This window comes from Pelobates fuscus, chromosome 8 (assembly GCF_036172605.1).
Source record: "Pelobates fuscus isolate aPelFus1 chromosome 8, aPelFus1.pri, whole genome shotgun sequence".
Lineage (NCBI taxonomy): Eukaryota > Metazoa > Chordata > Amphibia > Anura > Pelobatidae > Pelobates > Pelobates fuscus.
The window spans coordinates 167669675-167696167 of record NC_086324.1 but is presented as its reverse complement, the minus strand read 5'-3'; the positions used below and the strand labels follow the sequence as shown (position 1 = coordinate 167696167).

Below are 26493 nucleotides of genomic sequence, written 5' to 3'. Positions count from 1 at the left end.
GTATGCTGCTTCGACCAGCTGCTTCCTGGTTAAAACGACATAATGCATCAAGTTTTCCAGACCGAGTCACATATCTGGGGCTTTAGTCCGTATAGGCCCTCCCAAACAAACCTCTGTATTCTGGCTGGCGCCCTAGTTTGCTTACTAAACACACACCTTCTGTCCTGTGTCTCCTGACAGGTTTTGAGATATTTCTGAACAACAAATATTGGATTATCGTGGTTTCTGTTCTGGTTTATCTAGGATTTGGCATCGTCGCGATGAGCATCTACATGTGCGAGAGGCGCAGTGCGTGTATACATTGTGGCTAAATGTTCTGTGTTTGCGGTGGTGTCTCTGTCAGCGTATTTAGCTTATTTCTCTGTCACGTGTTGTATTTTGCTCTTTAGCTGTTACTTGGTAGTGGATCACTATAAGATATGGCTGCGGAAGGCGTTTCGAATTGGTGGCCAAGTATACAGGACGCGTTTATCCTCTGGCTAGTTCCTTTCCTTGCTGCATTTTGAGCTTTGCAATCGCTCTTAAAATCTAATATACAATGGAAAGTATGGGATAGTATGCAGTCAGACTAGTCAGACAATGTTCCACCAACCTGTGGTTTTCCCGCCCAGTCTCAATCTGGATGACTTGTTTTGTTTATTTTTGCGTTTGTATTTGTCTGTTTGTGTGTTAGGTGTGTGCACTATGCGGTATGTTTACTTAAAGCAAGACCATTGCCAGTCTTCTATAATTATGGAACATTCCACTATACATTTAAACCAGGGAGGACATTGCTAAGTTCCAAAAAAGGTAAACTGCACTAACAGAGAGGTAGAGCTACATTATGACCTGTCTCCATCACCACGTTACCGAATTAATAAAGGGGTGTGCAGAAAGGTTCTGCTCCCCAGCAGCCCCATCCCGTCTATTCAAAGAATGACCCAATTTATATTTATTTTTATAATAGATCTTGGCTATGAGATGCATCTGCCTGATGTAAAATTAACATTTTTAAAAACATTTTAAACACTTATATCTTCCTGCTCCCTTCACCATCTTTAGAGATCCGGAGCTAACGATACCCACACCTGGGACTTCATCAGCCCCTAAAGCCCCCCTAGCCGTGCATGTGGTGCTGGGGATGAGGCGGTTGATCAATTATATAATGTAGTCCCAAAAGATAAATTGAATGTCTCCTGTCCAAGCAGTGTTGCATTTTTTGATGACCCCCCCCCCCAAAAAAAGCTGCATTTCTATGTGTTTTCTTTTGTCGGTGTCTTATATGTTTATTATTGTCCGTACAAAGCTGTGTTTCTGCATATTTTTTCTCCACGTTCGTCTTGGTGCGCAATACTGTATCTACAATATATTTTTCTTTTTCGTTCATGTTTTAGAGAGGAGATCACAGAAGAACCAGAAAGCCAGGTAATCAGTGCTACATTTGATGCTTACATCGATTCATAATGGGGGGAGGAGGTTGGGGTAAGAATGGCCTTTCAGACTGCTATCCCCAAATTGAGAGGGGTTCCTAAGTATCCCTTTTTTTTAGTTAGACTTCCTCACATTATGTACCAATGGACTACCCATCATGTGAGTGAATTTGGCAGACCATACTACTGAGTGTGCCCTGGACCACCCCAGCTCCCTCACGTAACACTGCTCAGTTTGTTTCCCTCTATCCTGCACCTACATTCTCACTTTTTTGGCCTGAGCACTATACTTTATTTTTTTTTTTAGAAAATACATAAACTAAATTAGGGACCACGTTTCATTATATACAGCTGTCACTTTGACAAAACTTGACAATAGGCCGAGCACAAAGTGAGATTTTGTTTCGTTGCCAATCAAATTTACCCACAATCCACCAGTACAATCAATCCCACAGTAGGGAAACAGCAGACATAGTGGGCATAGGGGAACAAAATGGCTGTGCCCAGGTATTAAGATCTGGCACATGGAAATCGAGATAACAAATATAAATAAAAGCAAGTGGCAATGGGAGAGTGTAATTATAATCATTGATAATCAGGGGGCATCAGGAAAGGAAAACCAAAGGGAAAAAAACAAAAACAACAGGTCCACTTTAACTATTAATGTTAACGTGTGGATTGTTTATTGCCCACCCTAATTCTAAATAAGCCCCATTCTATTTTTCCATTCTACAGATTCTATAAGGCCAGCAGCGCTACTAGGAATCTATATATGGACAGCCCAAACCCTGTGCAAGGTAAGTGCGGTACGCGCCGGCCCCTTATATACATGGCAGGTAGGCCAAATTATAGGGACTTATTTACAAACAAACGCAAGCCAGGGAAAGGGCTAGAAATCTACGCTTCCTTTCTAAATCTTGGCAATGACACCGCTGTATGCTGGTCTTCAGTTCCAGGCAGGAGAAGCCGTCAGGGCAGCGTCAATGAAATACCATCATGTATCATGCAGCAAGTTGCCTCTTCCCATCAGCCAATGCCACTGATGGCTGATAGGTTAACGAGGTGGGCACAAGCTGACTGAAGCTCTGCCTTTTGTTGTACTTTGCGAAAAACTTGCAGATGTGGCACAAGGGTGGATAGGCCAGCAAACACATATAGCAATATTTTTAATAAAAAATAGCCCATGGTTCATGAATTTAGTAAAACATACCATTTATTAAAGTTGTAAAAAAAAGAAAAATAGGGACATAGCAGCATAAATCAAAAGCGTTTCTCCCAGGGTAATCCCAGCGTTTCTCCAAGGCTAATCACCTAACGCATTTCGTGCTGCATTAGGCAATAGAATTAAGTGCCATGCTGTGCGAAACGCGTTAGGTGACTACCCTGGAAGAAACCCTATTTATGCAGCTATGTCCCTATTTTTATTTTTGTTTCTTTTATGCATAGGACACCGGAGTTCTTTGTTTGTGCAATGATACAGTTTGATGTTATAAATCCATGCCGTGTCTTTTGTAGCTATATTGCAGTTACCGTGTATGTATGTTCCAAACAGATGCTGACGTGAAGCCAGCAGACACTATGTATCTGAATTTTACTGAACTTTCCGTGAAGGAGATTAAGAAAGATCGAAACTCAGCTGCAAGTTCATTCTTGGATCCATCTGTGGGTGAGTATTTTCAGGGAGGGAATTTGAAAAAAAAAACTGAATTCCTATGAATGAATGCAGGCAGGGAGGGATGGAGGGATAAGAGATGTAGGCGTCCCCTTGCAGTATATTACTTCTGTTACAAGGGCGCTGTGTGAACAGAATTGAAGTCACGTGTGCTGGGGGTGCATCTAGTCCTGGCTGGCACAAAAGTGCAGATTATTCTGTATGCATAGTGATTCCAGCTAAAACGCTGCACATACAAAACCGTACCACAATGACGACTTCTGAAAGTAGAAATGGTCATAGTGGTTGGACTAACTCTTTGATAAGGCTGATGAACTATAACACCAATATACAAACGCGCACTTAATCCACACAATGTGGGTAAGTGCCAATCTGGAAATTAGGTAAGTATTCTATCAAAAATAGTAAATACTCAATATATATATATAAGATATAGAGAAGGGTACAGAACAATGAAACAACGAAGAACTTACATATAAATATATATCCACTAGTCTTATAAGGCTACTTCAATATCAAATAAATAATTACCGGTATACACATCTTAACCTGTATGATGCTTAGAGTCAGAAGACTTTATTGTGCAGGCCTATTAGTATAAAGCATACATATACATAGAATCAATCAGTTATAAAGGAAACCAGGGTTGCGATGGTTAAATTGTCTCTGTGTGCATAAGAGAGTTACTGAAATATTACCAATGCACTGCTAGCAAGTGTTGCTTGGATCCTCTATATAGTACAAAATAGGAGACAGGATATCAAAAGAATGGTAAGCAATAGATAAGTATGCATATCAATAACCAGCAATAAGGTAGAGTAGTTAGTAAAGGAATATCAATAGATCTCTCTCGCTGATAATCTAACTAAGACAGATAAAGGAGCCAGAAAAAATGAATAGTAAACTCCATAGACATAGACCTCACCAAGTGGTGGGTGCAAGTGATAAGTGCCCAAAGGATGAAAAACCTGACGCGCGTTTCGGTGCATTCATGTACGCACCTTCCTCAGGTGCACCATGTGGACACCTCGAAGTGTGCCGGGGGTGCATCAAAAGTGCAGATTATTCTGTATGCATAGTGATTCAAGCTAAAACGCTGCACATACAAACCCGTACCACAATGACCACTTCTGAAAGTAGAAGTGGTCATGGTGGTTGGTCTAACTCTTTGATAAGGCTGATGAACTATAATAGTTTTCAAAGGCCCATTTTACAATTTTTTCAAATAATCCCAATACTTTATAAAGTGTGCATCCGATATTCACATATTCTCCTGATAATATTTTTTACGTCTCTTGTAAAACGAAGCTTGTTTACAAAGCTTTTATCTATGGTAAGATTATCTAATATGCTTGGTAAAGCCCTAACCAAAGCTCTCCTCTAAATTGAAGGTTCTCCTCTACAGCCAGTTAAAATGCTGGAAGGTCTGTAGCCTAGCCTGCTGTTACCGGTAGTATTAGGGTTATTCAGGAAAGTAAGAATCCAAAGTGAATTCAAGGTGAATTTCAAATTTAAGTCCGGAGTAGCTGGAAGCATAGCTGAATTTGTCCAGTTTGGCTTTTTTGACCAAGGTCACCACCTAAGGGGTACAGCTGATAGAATTGTATGGGGCTCCGGCTGCCCGGGGGCCTACACTCCTACTGTGCATATATATATATATACACTGCTCAAAAAAATAAAGGGAACACGTAAACAACACAATGTAACTCCAAGTCAATCACACTTCTGTGAAATCAAACTGTCCACTTAGGAAGCAACACTGAGTGACAATCAATTTCACATGCTGTTGTGCAAATGGGATAGACAACAGGTGGAAATTATAGGCAATTAGCAAGACACCACTCAATAAAGGAGTGGTTCTGCAGGTGGTGACCACAGACCACTTCTCAGTTCCTATGCTTCCTGGCTGATGTTTTGGTCACTTTTGAATGCTGGCGGTGCTTTCACTCTAGTGGTAGCATGAGACGGAGACTACAACCCACACAAGTGGCTCAGGTAGTGCAGCTCACCCAGGATGGCACATCAATGCGAGCTGTGGCAAGATGGTTTGCTGTGTCTGTCAGCGTAGTGTCCAGAGCATGGAGGCGCTACCAGGAGACAGGCCAGTACATCAAGAGACATGGAGGAGACCGTAGGAGGGCAACAACCCAGCAGCAGGACTGCTACCTCCGCCTTTGTGCAAGGAGGAACAGGAGGAGCACTGCCAGAGCCCTGCAAAATGACCTCCAGCAGGCCACAAATGTGCATGTGTCTGCTCAAACGGTCAGAAACAGACTCCATGAGGGTAGTACGTCCACAGGTGGGGGTTGTGCTTACAGCCCAACACCGTGCAGGACGTTTGGCATTTGCCAGAGAACACCAAGATTGGCAAATTCGCCACTGTCGCCCTGTGCTCTTCACAGATGAAAGCAGGTTCACACTGAGCACATAGGACAGACGTGACAGAGTCTGGAGACGCCGTGGAGAACGTTCTGCTGCCTGCAACATCCTCCAGCATGACAGGTTTGGCAGTGGGCCAGTAATGGTGTGGGGTGGCATTTCTTTGGGGGGCCACACAGCCGTCCATGTGCTTGCCAGAGGTAGCCTGACTGCCATTAGGTACCGAGATGAGATCCTCAGACCCGTTGTAAGACCATATGCTGGTGCGGTTGGCCCTGGGTTCCTCCTAATCCAAGACAATACTAGACCGCATGTGGCTGGAGTGTGTCAGCAGTTCCTGCAAGACGAAGGCATTGATGCTATGGACTGGCCTGCCCGTTCCCCAGACCTGAATCCAACTGAGCACATCTGGAACATCATGTCTCGCTCCATCCACCAGCGTCACGTTGCACCACAGACTGTCCAGGAGTTGGCAGATGCTTTAGTCCAGGTCTGTGAGGAGATCCCTCAGGAGACCATTCGCCACCTCATAAGGAGCATGGACAGGCATTGTAGGGAGGTCATACAGGCACGTGGAGGCCACACACACTACTGTTTTTTTGACTTGATTTTGACTTGATTTAAGGACATTACATCAAAGTTGGATTAACCCGTAGTGTGTTTTTCCACTTTAATTTTGAGTGTGACTCCAAATCCAGACCTCCATGGGTTGAAAAATATGATTTCCATTTTTTTATTTTTGTGTGATTTTGTTGTCAACTATGTAATGAACAAAGTATTTCAGAAGAATATTTAATTAATTCAGATCTAGGATGTGTTATTTTTGTGTTCCCTTTATTTTTTTGAGCAGTGTAGATATAGCGAGTGCAACTATATATCCCCCAGGTCACTATTATCTCGCTCTTGCATGACAAAGAGGGGGCCCATGAGACTACAGCGTAGTAGGCCGTCAGAGCGTTGCCGCTGGGTACTCCGATGTGACAAACATGCCAGAGCTCACGAAAGAGGGAGAGGACCTGCTGCCTGCTGGGGGAGGGGGAAAGAACTTATATTATCAATAATTATATAATAATAAAACAATCTCACCCCCACAGCCCCTATTCTACACAAAATGTACACCATCAGAGTGGAAACAAAATGAAACATGTCATAATAATATACAGAAACAAAAACACAACAAAAACACTCAAACAGTAAAAACAGTAAAAATCATAACAAACACAGGAAGCGCACATACAATACCAAATACACAAAAAGCTACTAACTCTGACATTTTCTGTTACCTCCCTCTCCCCTCCACCCCCGTTCCTATCTGCTCCCATTTTACTTCACCATAGGACCACTCAATCATCTTATAAAGTCGATAAACATGTAATTTTGTAATGTAGCCAAGCTTTACTGAAAACAAACACATCCTTTTCAATGCTATGGTTTCAATGCATGGAGGAGATGATATTCAGCTCCTCGTGACGCACTAAAACCTATCTAGCCATTTAGACTCTGTGGTTACTCCCAGTGGAGCCCGAAAATTTCAAGTCATTGTTGCAACATCACTTTAGCTATTCCACTTTCCACGCACACATATTTGCTCACGTGGCGCCCCAGGAGACTGTGGGAGAGGAACCCCTGGGAACCAGTTGTTATCCTGAGGTTTTGCTGCCCAATTCCCCACTCGCCCAGCGTTATAAGGTACTTGCTCAATGACTTGATTTTTTACACCCTCGTTGTAATCCTTTCAATGTACCAAAGAATACATTTGGATATTTAAATTCCAGGGTCAATGTTTTTTTTTTTTCAAATTAATTTATGTTTAGTATGTTAACATTGTGTCAGGTTTATTTTTTCCTTTGTGGACAGTCTTTCCATGTTCCCTTTACTGCTGTATTGACTCTCGACGTGGATCTGTTTTTTTATCTTGAGACTGATAGTTAAAAAAAAAAAAAAGCTCATTAAAATTTTATTAGAAAAAATAAAGTAATTAACCCCTTAAGGACACATGACATGTGTGACATGTCATGATTACCTTTTATTCCAGAAGTTTGGTCCTTAAGGGGTTAATGAGAAGAGGAAGAAACACTGGAAAGCACACACATAGTAACAAGCGTACAGAAAATTGCAAACACATAATGAAAAGCACACATACAGTAACAAACACAAATACAGGCCAGTATTTCTCGCACTGACTGAGTTTTGCTTCCAGTAATTATATTGTTTTCAATTCCTCTTCTGTTCTCCATCATGTTTTTTTGACAGTCACGCTTCGGATACAAAACCAAACGTTTGTGGTTTTAAGGCAAAAAAAAACAAATATAGAGTGTAAGAAATGGTGCTGTCCCTAATTCCTATGTGGAGCTTATTATTCTAATGAGCTTTTGTTAATACAACCATGTTACAGCACACGGGAATACCCAGGTCATCTGTATTTATAAATAACCCCTAAGAATACTGTGGAAAAGAACTGTCTGCACCGTGCAGGGGAAGGTAGAGCTATGTTATAGATAGAAGGGTAGTAACATCGTGTTTACTTGATCAACACATGGCAAGTTGGTCATTGCAGTTGGCATTTGGATCTCATGGTCCTCTCAGTAGCCAGGATTCCCTATGTCGACTGGGCACAGCAAGTTTAACCCTTTCCCCATAGACCAGAAGTGTCAAACAACCCCACTTCCCATAATTTATTACCAGTCTAGGATAAGATGATTATTATGGGAGTTGTAGGCCAGCGACATTTTGACGTGCCTGCCAGACTTCTATTCACCAAGCTGCCATTTATTCACTGGGTTGTCATTACAAATGGTCAAGGCATTTTTTTCCCCTTATGCAGTAAACAGTATTGGATCATCTGTAGGGACACAGGGGCAGTGAGCCGCCATACGATATCTGCAACATTTTTCCGAGAAAAAAATAATAATTTTACCAGCTGTCAGTAGGCTTAGACTGATATTTTAGTGCCTTAAAAAGAGAACTAATTTTGTTACAAAAACCTGTGCTGTGCCTATTTTCAGTTTCCCTCCCTCCTCTTCTTTCTTAGCAGAACACAGACTGCTTACTGGTTAATAATGATTGGCAGCTAACAGACAGGAGTGACTGCGGAGTTTGAGCTATTGGGCACGTCAGACTCCAGGGTTGGTTTAGAAAAATGTCCAGTCTGAGTATAGACTGTATACACGCTCAGGTTTCTTCTCCAACTGATGTGTGATGTCACCCATTCACTTATGCTGGGGGAGAATGAAGCTTGGAGACCTGAGAAAGGACCGTGCCCAGTGCCCTTCTACCACATCTTTTCCTCCTATTTACATTAGATCGACAATAGTTGCCACACACCCTCACATCCATACACATTAAAGAGTTCCCCGTACACTTCCTTCCTGGCTGGACAAGTGGAAACGTGGAAGGGAATGGCGGAAAATGCTGTGAAATAAAATATGTGAAAAATGAGGGAGAGTTGAAGAAGAAAAATCTGCCGGGGATTGGGTAGAGAAGGATAAAAAGCTGAGCTGGGGATGGCAATACGAGCTTGGGAGACATGGGTGACTATGTGCCAAAGGGCAGCACTTTGTGTCAAAAACATGATGGACCCGGCAAACCTACAACTAGGTGTGTGCGAGCATTTCTCTGTATTGGGATATCTCTGTATTAGCACTGGAGCTGCTGTTGTCCAGTCAGTCTATTATTAAGACGTGCTGTTAATAAGTACAAGGAGTAGGCTCTGCACCACTGCTTGTACTTTCATCTGTTTGTGGATGGGACGATAGACCCCGGCTCCAGTGAGTTAGCTACCGTTTGGACTGTTCCAGTTATTGCTTAGCGCTGAATACCCTTTAGCTTTTTCATGCTGTTAATAAGACTCGGGGTGAATGGGCAGATCCTCAGAGTAAGGGGCATGGGTTATTACAAAGTGATAACATTGCAGATACATTGTGTATATATAATAGAACATCAAACCCTCCATGCAGGACAATAGCAGTGTTAATCCTGCTAGGGCCAGATAGATATGGATCTGTAAAATGTGAGATGGTTCTCGCCACTTAGCGCTAGCAAGGTGGAATATTAATTGTATGAATCTAATTAACAATCTCTCCTTCCAGATGGGGATTCATATCTAGAACCGAACGACATTGAAGTGGATCACGTGTCGGAAGGTGAGAAGGAGACGGGGCTGGTATGGAAGCACATAATCAATAACAGGCTTATAGATAGGGTGGAGGGGTAATACAGAGCGAGAGAGGGGTAATACAGAGCAAGAGAGGGTAATACAGAGTGAGAGAGGGTAATACGGAGCGAGAGAGGGTAATATAGAGCGAGAGAGGGTAATACAGAGCGAGAGAGGGTAATACAGAGTGAGAGAGGGTAATACAGAGCGAGAGAGGGTAATACGGAGTGAGAGAGGGTAATACAGAGCGAGAGAGGGTAATATAGAGCGAGAGAGGGTAATACAGAGTGAGAAAGCGTAATACAGAGTGAGAGAGGGTACTACGGAGCGAGAGAGGGGTAATACGAAGCGAGAGAGGGGTAATACGAAGCGAGAGAGGGGTAATACGAAGCGAGAGAGGGGTAATACGAAGCGAGAGAGGGTAATACGAAGCGAGAGAGGGTAATACGAAGCGAGAGAGGGTAATACGAAGCGAGAGAGGGTAATACGGAGCGAGAGAGGGTAATACGGAGCGAGAGAGGGTAATACGGAGCGAGAGAGGGTAATACAGAGTGAGAGAGGGTAATACAGAGCTAGAGAGGGGTAATATGGAGCGAGAAAGGGTAATACAGAGCGAGAGAGGAGTAATACAGAGTGAGAAAGGGGTAGTATAGAGCGAGAGAGGGTAATACAGAGTGAGAGAGGGTAATATGGAGTGAGAGAGGGTAATACAGAGCTAGAGAGGGTAATACAGAGCTAGAGAGGGTAATATAGAGCGAGAGAGGGTAATACAGAGCGAGAGAGGGGTAATATGGAGTGAGAGAGGGTAATATAGAGCGAGAGAGGGTAATACAGAGTGAGAAAGGGTAATACAGAGAGGGTAATACAGAGCGAGAGAGGGTAATACAGAGTGAGAGAGGGTAATACAGAGCGAGAGAGGGTAATACAGAGTGAGAGAGGGTAATACAGAGCAAGAGAGGGTAATATAGAGCGAGAGAGGGTAATACAGAGCGAGAGAGGGTAATATAGAGCGAGAGAGGGTAATACAGAGCGAGAGAGGGTAATACGGAGTGAGAGAGGGTAATACGGAGCGAGAGAGGGTAATATAGAGCGAGAGAGGGTAATACAGAGCGAGAGAGGGTAATACAGAGCGAGAGAGGGTAATACAGAGCGAGAGAGGGTAATATAGAGCGAGAGAGGGTAATACAGAGCGAGAAAGGGTAATACAGAGCGAGAGAGGGTAATACAGAGCGAGAGAGGGTAATACAGAGCGAGAGAGGGTAATACGGAGCGAGAGAGGCTAATACGGAGCGAGAGAGGGTAATATGGAGCGAGAGAGGGTAATACAGAGCGAGAGAGGGTAATACAGAGCGAGAAAGGGTAATACAGAGCGAGAGAGGGTAATACGGAGCGAGAGAGGGTTAATATGGAGTGAGAGAGGTTAATATAGAGCGAGATGGAATAATTGTTGAAATACCGGTAGCTGTACTTCAACTTATTTCAGAAGAAGAAGAGTACGAGAACGCAAAGGAAGAAATAAAAGACCCGTCGGATGGTAAGTTTAGAGAGCATTGAGATTTACTGTATTCACAGAGGCCGGACGTTTATTTAATTACTCCACCGACACGCCAGATACTTACAGCAATGCTTCTCAACACTGACGTCAAAACTCACCAACATCCCATGCTTCAATAGAGATATCAATAAACCCGAACTAAGGTACACCCTGCACATTACTGGGAGTATTATTGCTGTGGAGCTCTGTTATACACTCAGACACATTACTGGGAGTTTTATTGGTGTGGAGCTCTGCAATACACTCAGACACATTACTGGGAGTATTATTGCTGTGGAGCTCTGTTATACACTCAGACACATTACTGGGAGTATTATTGCTGTGGAGCTCTGTTATACACTCAGACACATTACTGGGAGTTTTATTGGTGTGGAGCTCTGCAATACACTCAGAAACATTACTGGGAGTATTACTGATGTGGAGCTCTGTTATACACTCAGACACATTACTGGGAGTATTATTACTATGGAGCTCTGTTATACACTCAGATACATTACTGGGAGTATTATTGCTGTGGAGCTCTGTTATACACTCAGACACATTACTGGGAGTTTTATTGCTGTGGAGCTCTGTTATACACTCAGAAACATTACTGGGAGTATTATTACTGTGGAGCTCTGTTATACACTCAGACACATTACTGGGAGTATTATTGCTGTGGAGCTCTGTTATACACTCAGACACATTACTGGGAGTATTATTGCTGTGGAGCTCTGTTATACACTCAGACACATTACTGGGAGTTTTATTGGTGTGGAGCTCTGTTATACACTTAGACACATTACTGGGAGTATTATTGCTGTGGAGCTCTTTTAAACACTCAGACACATTACTGTGAGTATTACTGATGTGGAGCTCTGTTATACACTCAGACACATTACTGGGAGTATTATTACTATGGAGCTCTGTTATACACTCAGACACATTACTGGGAGTATTATTGCTGTGGAGCTCTGATATACACTCAGACACATTACTGGGAGTTTTATTGGTGTGGAGCTCTGTTATACACTTAGACACATTACTGGGAGTATTACTGATGTGGAGCTCTGTTATACACTCAGACACATTACTGGGAGTATTATTACTATGGAGCTCTGTTATACACTCAGATACATTACTGGGAGTATTATTGCTGTGGAGCTCTGCTATACACTCAGACACATTACTGGGAGTTTTATTGGTGTGGAGCTCTGCAATACACTCATACACACTGCACATTACTGTGAATGTTATTGTTGCGGAGCTCTGTGATAGACTCACATGCAATAATATCTCATATGATGGAGATCAGCTGAAATGTCCCTGAATATCATGAGCAAAGACTGCAAGGATCTTGAAATAGAAGAGGGTACATATCCCAGTCAGGCATTGCATTGTGGGTTTATGACATTCCGTTTAGAATTCTATGATCTCCAGAAACATGGAGGCAAACAGACTGATTGATTCACATTCCAGTTTATTACACAGGAACTCAGACTGACCTTTCATCCTCTCACAGGCTCCCAGTCTTATGAGGATATGATGGGCTCCACCGGCATAAGGACAGAAGAGGAACAGATTCACACTGAAGCTCAGGAAGAAGGTGAGACGGGGTTCCTTGTTCGACCTAGTTCTGTTGAGGGGTGAATTATACATAAAGTGTAACTGTGGGAGCTCCAGGCATCAATACAGATTTCGGCATTTTATGGCCTTTGGCCCAAATTATTACATGTATTTTATGCCAAATTCTGTATAGCGTCCCAAGAAGCAAAGAAACAAAATGATTGCAGCATTCTGTATGTTAACCCTCTGTATCACACCTGGGCCTGTAGGTCATGAGATTAACAATAGCCCATTTTAAAATGATTTCAAAGGTTGGTATCGTTTTATTTAATTTGTAATAATGTTATCGTTTGTCATATTTTTCCAGCATTCTCTATACAATGCAATAGACATGGGGGCAGGTCTGGAACGTCGCTTTATCTATATGGAGAACTGCATACTACAGGGCACTGATATCACTGGGTTCATGTATTATGAGTATTATCCATTAAAGTTGACCTCTAGACCTCTTTTGATGGAGGGTAAAGGATTTGATTAACGTAAAGTGCATTTCAATTCCAGATGCTGATTCCTATGAGAACATGCAAGCTCCAGTGTATGCTCAGGCAAACCACTCCACGGTCTCCCTTAACAAGGCAGAGGATCTGAGTCCCACCAGGGAGGACAGCAAGGTAGCTGAAAAACTGGCCGCCATACTAGCAAGTTGGAATCGATCCCCGACCACTCAAGACCTTACACAAGAGAGTACGTGTGGGATGTCTCTTTAATCTGTTTCTTATAGTTTGAGAGGTTATCAGTTTAAACCACGGCTTTCCACATAGGAGTCCGCAGAAATGTTTACAATTTTTTCTAAATGAATGACCCCAGCCATTCCACTTTCATTTCCTGTAGCATTAGGCGGAGTAGTTATTCGGTAATCTAAAACAGAAGCAGTGGTCTGTGACCATCTGGCACAGACCTCTGTATATTGCACCATCAGGGTGAGAAGTGGTAAAGTTCTGGGAAATGACATCACAACCTGGCACTCTGCTTCATTGAGCAATGTGAAGACTGAGTGGGCCAAACCTGGCGGAGGGTCAGAGCATTAGCATGTGCAGCACCTTGAAGGCAGGAACCCCCTAACCAAACACTAACTCCCCAACTCTAAGTTCTCCAAAACCTACAGCTTGGGGTTCACTGGTGTACCCATTCTCCTAGCTCAACACATTTTATTTTTTAAACTGGAGCCAGTTTTACAAACGCTCTGTTGGATTAAGTCATCTCACAGTCATCTAGTGTTGCATTCCAAGTGACCAGGCTTTCCCTTTGAGGAAGGGGGTCTTCTATAAATAGAGTCCATCCTGCAGGGTAGCACTGATTTTACAATTACTCTACAATAAACCATTTCCTTAAATGCCTTGCATGTTATTGGTTCTTAGTATTAAACTACAGTCTGATTTGTGCTATTTCCAAATAATCTGCCATAGAGAAAGCTTGGGAAATGTCTGACAGAACGTTGCTGATATTTCTATATTTCTCTTCATAGATGGAGATTTCTACCTCTCTTATGAAAGCCACAGGTTATAGAAGAGGTAGCCCGAGATATATATGGGATGTTATCCAGCTTGGAAGAATGGATTGTATCTGCAGATCCTTTACAATATGGGCCAGGTTCTTTGTGGAGAATTGAAGACTTGGTCCGTACAGCTGGTCACATAGGCACAAAATCGCTCTATGGTACATTACTAAAAAATATCTGTAGATCTCGCCCCAACCTTGCTGGCAGGTTTGGAAAACTCATTTTTATTGGACAGAGTATCTTTAAATGAGAGATTTCTGTGATGGATTCTGCGAAATATCACCTTGACTGATTTTCTCGATATGAAAAATATTCAGTCTAGAATTCTAGAACTCCACCAAATATGTCTTGAAGAACGTAATGATCCTCTGAAGATGTAACACATGAGTTACCAATCCCTAAAATTGGGTTTATTTAAATCAAAACACTCCAATTCTGGGCATTACAGTATGTCTCATTCTTGCTTTTCAGCTCCCGTCAGTCTATATAATTTCAGGATTATACCGAGCTTGGCTTCTTCAACCACAGAGTATGTAACAAGATGTGGCCCTATATTAGTCTACTTTAAGCATTCAACTTGGTGGAACTTGGTACAGTGAATTTATTTCAATACAAGCACCTAAAAACATGAAAGCCTTGAAGCTACACCAATTCTAGAACTGGCTAAACTTGGACATTGTGAAACTAGCCACATTCTAGAACCTGCTAAGTTATGAACATCATCCACGTCTAGCATTCGTAACACATGGACTCCATAAAGTGAGGTCTATTCTAGAGTGTGCAAGACACAGACACTGGTCAAACAACTTTGGTTCTGGAGGAATTTGCACATCAAACTGTTTGTTTGTTTTTTTGCCTGAAGTCTTTTATGTATTTCCAGTGAAATGGCCGATGGAACACGTTTTGTTTTGCCTTACTCTTTGGTGCTTGAAGGTCACACCTCAACAATACATCTCCAGGGTGGATTAAAAGAACTCGGCCTTCAGGGTTATTATTATTATTATTATTATTATTGCCATTTATATAGCGCCAACAGATTCCGTAGCGCTTTACAATATTTTGAGAGGGGGGGGATGTAACAATAAATAAGACAATTACAAGAAAACTTACAGGAATAATAGGTTGAAGAGGACCCTGCTCAAATGAGCTTACAGTCTATAGGATTATTCAGTAAAAGCTGAATTTTTGGAAATGCAAAGTGAATTTCAAAATGTATCCATATTGTTTTGAGTTGGAGTATTTGGGGCCAAAATTCGAATTTGCTTTGCATTCCTGATAATTTAATTTGTACGTGAATTACCCTTAATCGCCAAATCTAGCCACCATCACAACTGTAGATGTTCACCGTGTTTCCTGTGACACCTGAGGCCGTTATTTAATGATCTGGAGACTATAAGATTTATATTATTCTGTCCTGGGGACCTTTACGGCAACTTCTATCATCCTGCGTCACCCGCAGGAGTTAAATACCGGAGTTTGATGGAAATATATCTAAAATAATATTATTTAATCAATGATTCCTCTCCATTGCTCGGCAGTGTCTCTGTACAATAAATACCTGGTTGGAAAGTATATAATATTGGGGCATGTATAAAGTGTTTAGTCTGGTTTTTACTAATGTTATAGATAATGTCAATGAATGTCCAATAAAGTTAAAGTGAAGGTTGACTCCTGTGACATGTCTGTGTGGAGACGGTCAGACAGCGCCATCTGGTGGCGGAAACCGACATTACTACAGAACTACATTTCCCGGCATGCACGCGGAGTCCAGCGTTCGCCGCTCCCATTGGCTGCCGCCCAGCCCGCTGGGTTCGCGGTTACTCTGGTTACCGGACGCTGCGGCCTGAAGATGTGCTCGGTGCTGCCGCTCCTGCTGCTCGGTGCCGTGCTGGCGTTAAAGGTCAGAGCAGTGACGGGGGCTTCCGGGGGTGAGTGACGTCACTGGAGAAGTTTCTAAGAGCCCCCCTCATATAATACAGACCCCCAATATATCATACAGACCCCCCCTATAATACAGCCCCCCAATGTATCATACAGACCCCCCTATAATACAGCCCCCCAATGTATCATACAGACCCCCCCTATAATACAGCCCCCCAATATATCATACAGACCCCCCCTATAATACAGCCCCCCAATGTATCATACAGACCCCCTATAATACAGCCCCCCAATGTATCATACAGACCCCCCCTATAATACAGCCCCCCAATATATCATACAGACCCCCCCTATAATACAGCCCCCCAATGTATCATACAGACCCCCCCTATAATACAGCCCCCTAATGTATCATACAGACCCCCCCATATCATACAGCCCCTCAATATATCATACAGACCCCCCCAATATATCATACAGACCCCCCATATATCATACAGACCCCCCCATATCATACAGACCCCCAATATATCATACAGAACCCCCCATGTATCATACAGACCCCCCATATATCATACAGACCCCCCATATATCATACAGACCCCCCATATATCATACAGAACCCCCATATATCATACAGACCCCCTATATATCATACAGCCCCCCCCATATATCATACAGCCCTCCCCATATATCATACAGCCCTCCCCATATATCATACAGACCCCACATACCATACAGACCCTCCCCCATAGCATACAGACCTCCTCCATATATCATACAGACCACCCCTCTATTATATAGACTCCCCTCTATTATACAAAACCCCCATATCATACAGATCCCCTATATCATACAACCCCCCCATATCATACAGACCTCCCATATATCATACAAACCCCCCCTCTATCATATAGACTCCCCTCATATCATACATAACCCCCTCTATCATACATACCCTCCCATATCATACAAACCCCCCTCCTCTATCATACAGACCCCCCTCATATCATACAGACCCCCCCCATATTATACAGAATCCCCCCATATCATACAGACCCCCCTCATATTATTCAACCCCCCCCCCTCATATCATACATACTCCTATCATTACATATCCCTCATAATACAGCCTCCCTATCATACAGACACTCCCCGTTCATAATGACCCCTACCTGTCATAATACAGCCCCACCATAATACAGACCCTTCTATAATACATCCCCGCTCTCATACATATCTCCCCTAATCCATCATACAAATTCCATATTTTTCTTTATCGTTTTATCACTTCTCTGGTAATAGAGATCACTCCTTTCAAAGTGACCCCTAACCCTAGAGAGACCATTATTTTATTTTCTCAGAGAGACCTCTTTTATTTACCTGAGAATCACGTAATCAGGCCTGCGACAGTTTATGGTAGTGGTCCAAGAGACATCTCCTAATATAAATAGTTTGTCTGTTGATTGTCAGCGAAATAAGAGACCCCTTTATTCACCAGAGAGACCCCTCCTTTCAAGAAAAACCCCCACATTCTTTCACAGAGCTCCGCTATACCGTCCACTCAGCCTGAAACTATCAAGGAGAGAGCCCCATATTATCCCACTCTCGACATTCACAGACCCAGAGTTCCCCTTTTTTTCTCCTTTGACTTTATTTAGGGACTTGCCTGTGCATCCCCCTTTTATAAATGCTGTATAGGGTGGCCCAGACTGAACTTTGTAAAAACATGAGGGTCTCTGACTCCATTATTGATTATAGAGTCAATATCGATTCCCGAAGGTAATTCTGAGATCTAAAGCTGAAAGGCAAACGATAGGAGGAAAATCACCATTATTTAATGTGTTATATAACTAATGCACAGAATTAAATAAAGATAAATATACTCACTATCACAGTTTTCCTTTATGCACTATTCAGTGGGTCTGCCTTCTGCTAAAGGAAGAGGCCTTAAATCAGGATGATCGCATTGCTGTCCCATAGACTTCTGTGCAGTATGATTTATGGGCTGAATAGTTTATCGCGGAGGATGATTGGAGGTGCTCAGTAAACTGATAGCAGTCACACTGCGGCCGTTTAGTGAACCGGGCTGTGTGCAGTGATATACAGAGTCCGTGTCCACTCATACTTCTCTTTCTTTCCCAGTCAGGCACGCGCAGTTTGTACAATATGGACAAAACTGATATCAGGCAGCCAGAACGGAGCCTTCTGGCCGACTGATTGACAGCTCAGAAGGCTGGCTTCTAGCTGTGTGATTTCTACAGATCGATGCAGTTACAAGTAACCCCTAGCACAGATAACATAGCAATAATGGATGCTTAGACTGATCCTTTAAAGCTTGAGGTAACTAAGGCAGGATGTTTGCAATGATCAGGTTTCTTACAATACTCCATGAGTAATACCGCAACCCATGTTCTCCCTATCTTCGTCAGACGTGGTGATTTGCACCTGCGACCTGACCCCCGGGATTTGTGACATCAACTGCTGCTGTGATCCTGACTGCACCAGTACTGACGCCACAAGTGTCTTCTCCTACTGTCTGCCTGGGAGTAACAAGTAAGATCACACTAACAATGTCATAGCCACAAACACCAGGCCAACTGGCAGAGCTCAGAAAATAAACACAACACAAGGTCCACAGCTAAAACAATCTGTTTAAATCACAGCGAGGGCAGTTTGCCCTTCAGGGAAATTAGTCATTTTTTTCCTTTCCTTCCCCTGTGGTGATAGTGGAAGAAGGCTGCGGGCATTAGTCGCAAAGAAGAAAAGTTTCATACACGTCACAGGGCGAGTTTGTACCAGTTTAAATAAACTGACTCAGTGTAAAATCTGGGTATTGTGGGTTACCATATACATATATATGCATTGATCCTAAGGAAAAACCCGGACGAGGGCTGAAACGTTGATCTCTTTTCACATATATCTAATAAAGGAATTTTACTACGAAAAGACCGTGAGTGCAAGCCATTTACTGTTTATTTGTATAATTTGGCTATGACTGCAAGATGCACCTGGCATTATAGAGAATAGTCAGAGTGCAAGGACCTGTGGAGATTATATATATATATACTGTGCTGTGTCAGGAATGGCATGTCAATTAATATAACCCCTGGAGTAATGTCCAGTCACACACGCCATCATGGCTCGGAGACGTTGCCCAGATCTTGGAAGTAAGTATGGTTTGTTTGTTTTTTTAAGTGACCTCGAGTGCATTATTCCTCTCAGTAAACTGCTCTGTTGTGGTGGGAGTAGGACAAACTGTCACTTCCAAATACGTGATATATTTTTTTTTATTATAAATATTCCAAAATACAAACAAGCTAATATCATTAATACAAACAATTATCCGCACATCCCTATTAGTTAGATAGCGTGTTTCCAGCTATGCTTTCAGTGAGATCCTGGAGAGCGCAGGTAAAGAGGAGACATAACACAGAGAGATAGGTATCGGTCGCTCAGTACAGCATTATAGTGTTTATGGTGGCAGGGTGTGTGTTTGTAGTGTGTCACTAAAGCTGTCTCTCTCTGCAGGGTGCACATACAGGTGTGTCTCTACAACTGGCTGATATTCCGAAGTAACACCCCGTATTCAACTGTTCTCGTCACATCCTCTTCAGTGCCCAGAACTCCTGACCTATTCTGTGTCCTCCCAGGGGATTGTAAGTGTCCTTGTCTGCAAACATGTCACCAGCTCAATATTACTTTGCTGTATCTCTTAGATACATCTCCTGATCTTAATTCACCAGGTTCCATGTCAGTCTGTCATTTTTTTTTTAGTTACTCTCCAACCTTTAATTAACACCCATTTTCATTCTCTGTATTCACAGCCACGCTGAATTACTTCGTCACTCCACAGACTGTTAATGAGACAAATTTCTCAAGCTTAAGCGAGACATATAAAGGATTCTCATTTTCTCCTGTCTCTTTACCTGTCCCGACATTCACCAGCTTCTACAAAGTAAGTACAACTTGGGGGAAGCATAGGATTGGATCAATACATTACCTAACCTCTTCCCTTTGCCCCTAGGCGGGTGACCCAATACTGACTCTTTCTGCACCTGGGGTTCTTGGAGTGTTGAGACAGCCGGCACCGGTGGGGGCACAAATCTTTTGCTCTGACACCAACCCAGCAAGTAAGAATATGTCCATCCTAATCTAACGGTCTGTAATGTCAGTCTATCTTTCCTCAACCGTCTGTAACTCTGTCTAAAATGTGAAATTCACTTTTAATTCCAATTCTTACATTAGTGAAAAACCCTGTAAGAGAATTCTGTCTCTGGGCTTTGTAGCGACACTTACCATGCATAATTTCGATGTATTATCTATAATGCATTAAAATGTGATAATATACCTTTAAATTTCCCAAATCTGCTTCAATTGCACAAACAGAAAAAGGGATGCGCATAGCGTGTATATGTTTTTCACACAGCTTGGACAGATCATGGGAGTAAAATATCCCCTTTGAGGCCAGTGAGAGAGGGGCAGGCTTATAGCTGCGTAATAAGCCACTGTGACGGGGGAGCTCTATGCAGTTAGCATTGGTTGTTATGGTTCTTTGAGTGTCCCTTTAAGGGACAGTGTGTAAAGTTTTGTGGCTTCAGAGAAGCATGGAATTGATACCATATTTCATCAGGCGGTGATTGAACCTGGGTCAGGATAGCAAACAGCATGAACAGTGGAACTAAATTACTCAAGTCTTTTCCCTGTAGGTTTAGGAATGTGGTTTGTTAAAAGAAGCATTGTCATTTGTGATGTCTTGCTATTTTTGCCACTGGTGACATTCCTGCCTGTATGGTGGATCTTAGGGGGTGCTAAACTTATTGATATTTTTCCTCCTTGAAGCAATCATTGTTTTCATCCATCTATCTTTCGCTGCTGTCGATCTATCTTCCGTATAGCTTCTCTCCCAAAGCAGTAATGAAGGGAAATGGCAGGATGTGCTAGCTACTACATGATCTGAAGTATTCAATGTGTTTTTCATGAAAATTCTATCTGTATGAAAACCTCTAATCGGGCAGTGCCGCGTTACCCCTAATTCTGGCAGGGGTTAGGCTACGCAGCGCTGAGTGCACTTTGTGATATGAATTTTCCCAGATTTGTAGGAAATGGACATAACGTGTGTAAACTCAAACATGCTTTCCAGCCCAGAGATCGATGAAGATGCTATCACATCTGATGCATAAAGCAGAACTTTGTAAACAGCATCAGGATGGTCGACAGGGCCCCTTGTACTATTTTCTGCTGTGCCCAGTGATTTCCTCTGTCTTTGTGTGCAGGATTTCTCCAAAATGGCACCACTTCCTGTATGCGAATAATCAGCGACTTAAACACAAGCTGCCTGTCCGACCGAGCACTGAGCGCCAGCAGTTATTATCAGAATATCAGCGTGCTAAGGGTAAATATAACGTCATCTCATCTGTGCAGAAAAGGCACAAACCTAAACACATAGGGCTTTGTTCATCACACTGGGTTTCCCACTTTATCAGAGACACAGAGAAACTAAAGCCTTGGTGACGGTTCCTTTCCATGTCTCACACCTGCTTTAGCTCACATTTGCCGTTACGGAGAGAATCTACATCTTTTTCATATTAGGCTGATCCCACCCGGAAGTGTAGCCAAGATCTCACATTCTGGCAGATAACCTTGATTGCAGTTTTTGTGAATTTCAGCTTTGATGTTTTAAAGTTTAAAATATATATATATATATATTTTTTTCTCTTTAGGTTCCGACTGATGCCGCAAATAAGACGGCATTAAATGTAAGAATCTGGGAGGTATCGGGGTAACTGAGAGAGACGTAATCGTCAGGAAGGAAGAATGGCGGGCATGAGTTACTGTGAGAAAGTGGGACTGGATGTGAGCCTGTGAGTTGTCAATAGAAATAAAAAAAGAGATGAAAGTTGGGTCACACGGTCACGCTCTGATTTTTCCACCTTAGGTAGAGGTGACGGGCCTTGTCCCAGAAAGCCCAGCGCTGCGTGGAAACAGCTGTGACAATGTCGTCTCTCAGGTAGCTAATCCTAACCAATCACTATAGCTGCTGTAAGTATATCAGGAAAGATGACTAGGCTATCATTGAGGCTCATGGGAATTGTAGTCCAAATCAGCTGCATTGTCAAATGAGGTGAAAAGGCAGTATGGAGTTTAATAATCCTGACAAAAACAATTGAGTTTTGGGTAAAGTAAATATTCATTTTTTTTAAAAACAAAAAACAAAAAGTCCAATACAGTGGGACCTCGGTTTATGAATTTAATGCGTCTCCGGGACGTTTCTTATTGCGAAAAATTTGTAAACCGAAACGCGGTTTCCCATAGGAATGCATTGAAAACCAATTAATCCGTTCTGGAGATCAGAAAAAAGTCAAAATGAGCTGGCATGGAAACCAAGCCACAATGCAGAACACACAATAAAAGGCGTGCAAACGACAAAGCTCAGCTCCCTACCTTTCCACAGCTTGAGAAAGGCACCAACAAGTCCCAAAACAACTGCAAACAATTTCCAGAATGGCTCCAAAATTCTATGCAAAAGCCGCTCCAACACCTCCACACTCAATGCCACATGCTACCCACAGGCTCCAGCATGCAGGGGGCGGTGCTATAAACCTCCCAGGTGCAATGCATCCTGGAGAAAACCTGCTTTGTATTGCGAAAAATCATTGTAAGCCAAGGCATTATTTTTAATAGATTTTCATTTGTAAACCGAAAATTATGTTAACCGAGGCGTTTGTAAACCGAGGTCCCACTGTACTTGTTTTGACAAACCTGTCAGTTACCTTCTATAAAGACTAGTGAGTCTATTTAGTGGTATATGGTGATGTTTACCGTTTTGTCTTGTCTGTTATTGCTCCAGGTGATCTATACCGTGGTGTATAATGGGACTCAGGGTATCCAGAATGTGTCGGTCAGTTTCATTCTGCTCAATGTTACTTCCAGTCAGTTACTGACTCAGAGCTTCACTGGGCTGTACAAGGTGTGTTTGTTGTGTCTGTCATGTGATCTGTCTTTGGTAATGAAACATGCTCTGTTTTCTCCTATGTAAACCGTGGTCACATGTCTAGTGTTCTCTAACCAGCATATTTCCTGATCCTTCACACAGCGAGCCTCCCATAGCTATAATTACTACAGAAATTCTAACCGAAAACAGAATTTTTAATGAGAGAAGTGTATTTAAAAAAAAAAATATATATATATATAGATATACAAACCAGTGCACTCGCTTATTAACTAAACAGTGATTTCAAATCCTAAATAGTACTATTTAAAACCACCTCACCTAGATATAAAATAATGGGGGCTTGGTTACATTATATGATCATACATTGCATAAGCCTGCCAACTGCATCAAAGTACGCCATTCTTGGAAATCACTGTTTAGTTAATAAGCGAGTGCACTGGTTTGTATATTTTTGTATTTTGGTCCCAGTAGCACCCTGTAATATATGCATGTTTAGGTAAGTGCAGCCCTCCTGACTTTGTTTATATATATATATTTATTCATTCTCTATAACAGTCCTTTTAAAAAAGAGAAAAAATGGGAGCACTGGTTGTATAGTATATATTTCAACATCAGTCACAATGCCATTTTACAGCTGGCATCATAATTTTACATTTTAACTGGACATTATAGACACCAGAACAACTACAGCTTAACCCCTTAAGGACACATGACGTGTGACATGTCATGATTCCCTTTTATTCCAGAAGTTTGGTCCTTAAGGGGTTAATGTGTTTACATTGCTCCTAGGAACACCTCCAAGCGGCCACTGGAGGGGCTTCCCGGCTCAGGGCTGCACAGTAAGCAGCACTGCCGTTCAGCGTCCCCACTTTTCCTCATAGAGATGCATTGATTTAATGCATCTCTAGGATGAGGTCCTGATTGGCCAAATCGGTATTTGGCCCCGCCCCATGCCGATTTTAGCCAATCCAATGCTTTCCCTATGGGAAAGCATTGGCTTGGCAAAAAAAATCTGCCATTTTGATGATGTCACAAAGGGGGCAGAGCCAGCACTGGAAATAAGGTGAGTTTTATACTTTTATAGGTGGGCTAAGGGGGGCAAGCCATCTAAATGGTGGGTTTAGCACTATAGGGTCAGGAACACATGTTTGTGATCCTTTAACTGCCGTCCATATGGTCCTTTCCATAGGGGATTATTCGCTAAACTGTAAATGTTGCTCTAATAGTTAAATTGAAAAAAACCTCTCCAATTCAGCAATTTGACCAGCTTTGTTATTTTGGCTTAAATGGTATATTCTGTCAAATAGTTCCAGTTTTAGTGGATAAACCTCAGGTTTTCTATTAAAATAATGCTCACAAGATCTGTTATCATCTCTGACGTTTCCTCATAAATCATCTTTCCGTGCTCTGCAATCTCTTTCAGTCTGCGTCAGCGACTTCTGTGAGTTCGGTGACAAGGAGCGGCAATCCAGGATACCTGACGGGACTCCCCGTACTGACTGACAGTGGATCTGTATCTTTTTGTCTTTTGTAGCTCAACACCAAAAATATTCACTATCATATAAAATATCTATTATTGTAATATGACCATTAGAACTCTGCGTACCACTAATTATCTTCATACATCATTGGAGTTCTGTGACTATCGCCGAGTTGAAGAATTTATCCAGACTAGCTATTATAGCCTCAGTTGTGCAATTTGGATTTTAATTTCCTGCTGTTGCGTTTAGAAAATAACCCTACTCATCTCTGGGGACACTACTTTATGTATTCTGGAATTGAAAGCCATATTTATTTTTTGATCACGTAGTTGGTAATGCTGAGTTTTATAAATATTGTTCCTGCTTCCATTGTACTGAGTTTAATGGTCCATAACGACCCACCAGCTGTCTCTTCTGACTCTACAAGGAGATGGTTCATGTTCGCACAGTCCTGTGCAGTTTGGAGTGAACTCAGTGAGTGGCTGCCCCATCACGTAAGTGCGGGACTGATCCTCCGAGGGGGTTGTTTCGATAAACTTGGTCTGTGTTTGTCCTATTATTATATTCTCGCTCTTTACAAGGGTTGGCGACAATGAGACCTGCAGTGACCTCCGTGCCCGAGCCTATAATCTGCTCCTGGGTGGCAGCTTGCCTCAGAGAGTGGCAACCTTTGGAAATGCCACAGTCACTCAGAATGCAGACTGGACATCCATCATCTACCAAAACTGTAGCACCCAGGTCGGCACACTAACAAGAAATCTTTGTCATTTTTTTTATCAAGTCCCAGGTTTTATTCCTTTAGTAACACATTTCTTTGCAGAATGATGTTAACTGCACCACCGGATGTCTCGTACCTGTTTACCTGCATGTGCAGATCTTGTGGGTGGAAGTTGGCCTCCTTTCAAATCCCGAAGCTCAGGTTCAAGGTGCCCGATTCAAATACAGTTGCCAATCTGTCAAGGTAAAACGGGGAGTGTCTCTTTAATAAAACAAGACTGGTTTGATCTGAGATATTTTCGGTAGGAACACTCCACTGACAAGAATAGAAAAAAAAAAAAAATAATTCTGCAGATTCTTCTTGGGAATATGGAAAATAAAGCTAGCAAAAGCTACAGCCCTGCTGCCAGTCAAGAAAGTGTTTTGTCCACAAATATAAAAGTATAAAAGTGCCAAATTCTATTAAAATGAGCACTTTTATAAACGGTCACAAATATTACAGATTTCAGACAGCAAATGGACATGCTCTATGTGTGGATTGTTTCTTTAATTATAGCAGGATTCTAGAGGGCTTGGAGCGTATACAAACATAGTGCCTATTTCCTTATTGTGGGACTAGTTCTTAGGTATTTTGCGAGGAGAATAGATCACAATTTCCATAAGAATGATTTTTAGATTGTAACCAGTAGTGCATCTAACTTGAAAGAAACAGACTGCCTTACGTGTCACTAGCTGATATTGCCGCTACAAATTTGCCTTATAGTAACACCAGGCTCTGTCTCTTCTCTTAAACGTGTGATTTTGTTCCCCCCCCCCCCCTGTTAGTGTCGTGATGTCGTCATGCTCCACACACAGGCCTCATTCACAGATATTACACGTCGTGGACCAGCTCCTCGTTCACAGCCCAGCATCACCGACCGCGAACCGCTAGACTTTTTCTTCCCTTTCCAAACAAATGGAGCTGTGCAGACGTGTGCACTAGTACAGCTAATACTCTGCATCACCTCTCTATGCCTGTGTCTTTAGCACGTCAGGCTCTGTAACATTACTGACACGCTCAATCATTGGGAATGACAGCGAAATAGCAGGCGCACTGAGTCTTCAATCCCTCTCTAGAGGTATTCATCAAAATACAAACTGATTAACGTGTGCACGGATTCTAGATATACCAGTAATCACCTACCAGCA

The 26493-nt window shown here is 42.4% G+C and overlaps 2 protein-coding genes across 2 annotated transcripts; both read left to right on the top strand.

Annotated features, from left to right (window-relative positions):
* Positions 1-183: 183 nt before the first annotated feature.
* LOC134570996 (uncharacterized) lies at positions 184-15258 on the top strand. The gene is made up of 9 exons (XM_063429027.1): positions 184-288; positions 1374-1404; positions 2145-2206; positions 2962-3075; positions 9549-9602; positions 11097-11147; positions 12670-12753; positions 13275-13457; positions 14239-15258. Exons 1-9 carry the CDS (start codon positions 261-263, stop codon positions 14277-14279), a joined length of 648 nt encoding a protein of 215 aa, XP_063285097.1. The 5' UTR covers positions 184-260; the 3' UTR covers positions 14280-15258.
* An 819-nt stretch (positions 15259-16077) lies between these two features.
* Positions 16078-26493, top strand: TCTN3 (tectonic family member 3). Its single transcript, XM_063430737.1, has 14 exons — positions 16078-16199; positions 18585-18708; positions 19684-19811; positions 19980-20110; positions 20180-20285; positions 21429-21547; positions 21876-21911; positions 22091-22162; positions 23003-23122; positions 24531-24620; positions 24994-25082; positions 25170-25326; positions 25409-25549; positions 26131-26493. Exons 1-14 carry the CDS (start codon positions 16121-16123, stop codon positions 26329-26331), a joined length of 1593 nt encoding a protein of 530 aa, XP_063286807.1. The 5' UTR covers positions 16078-16120; the 3' UTR covers positions 26332-26493.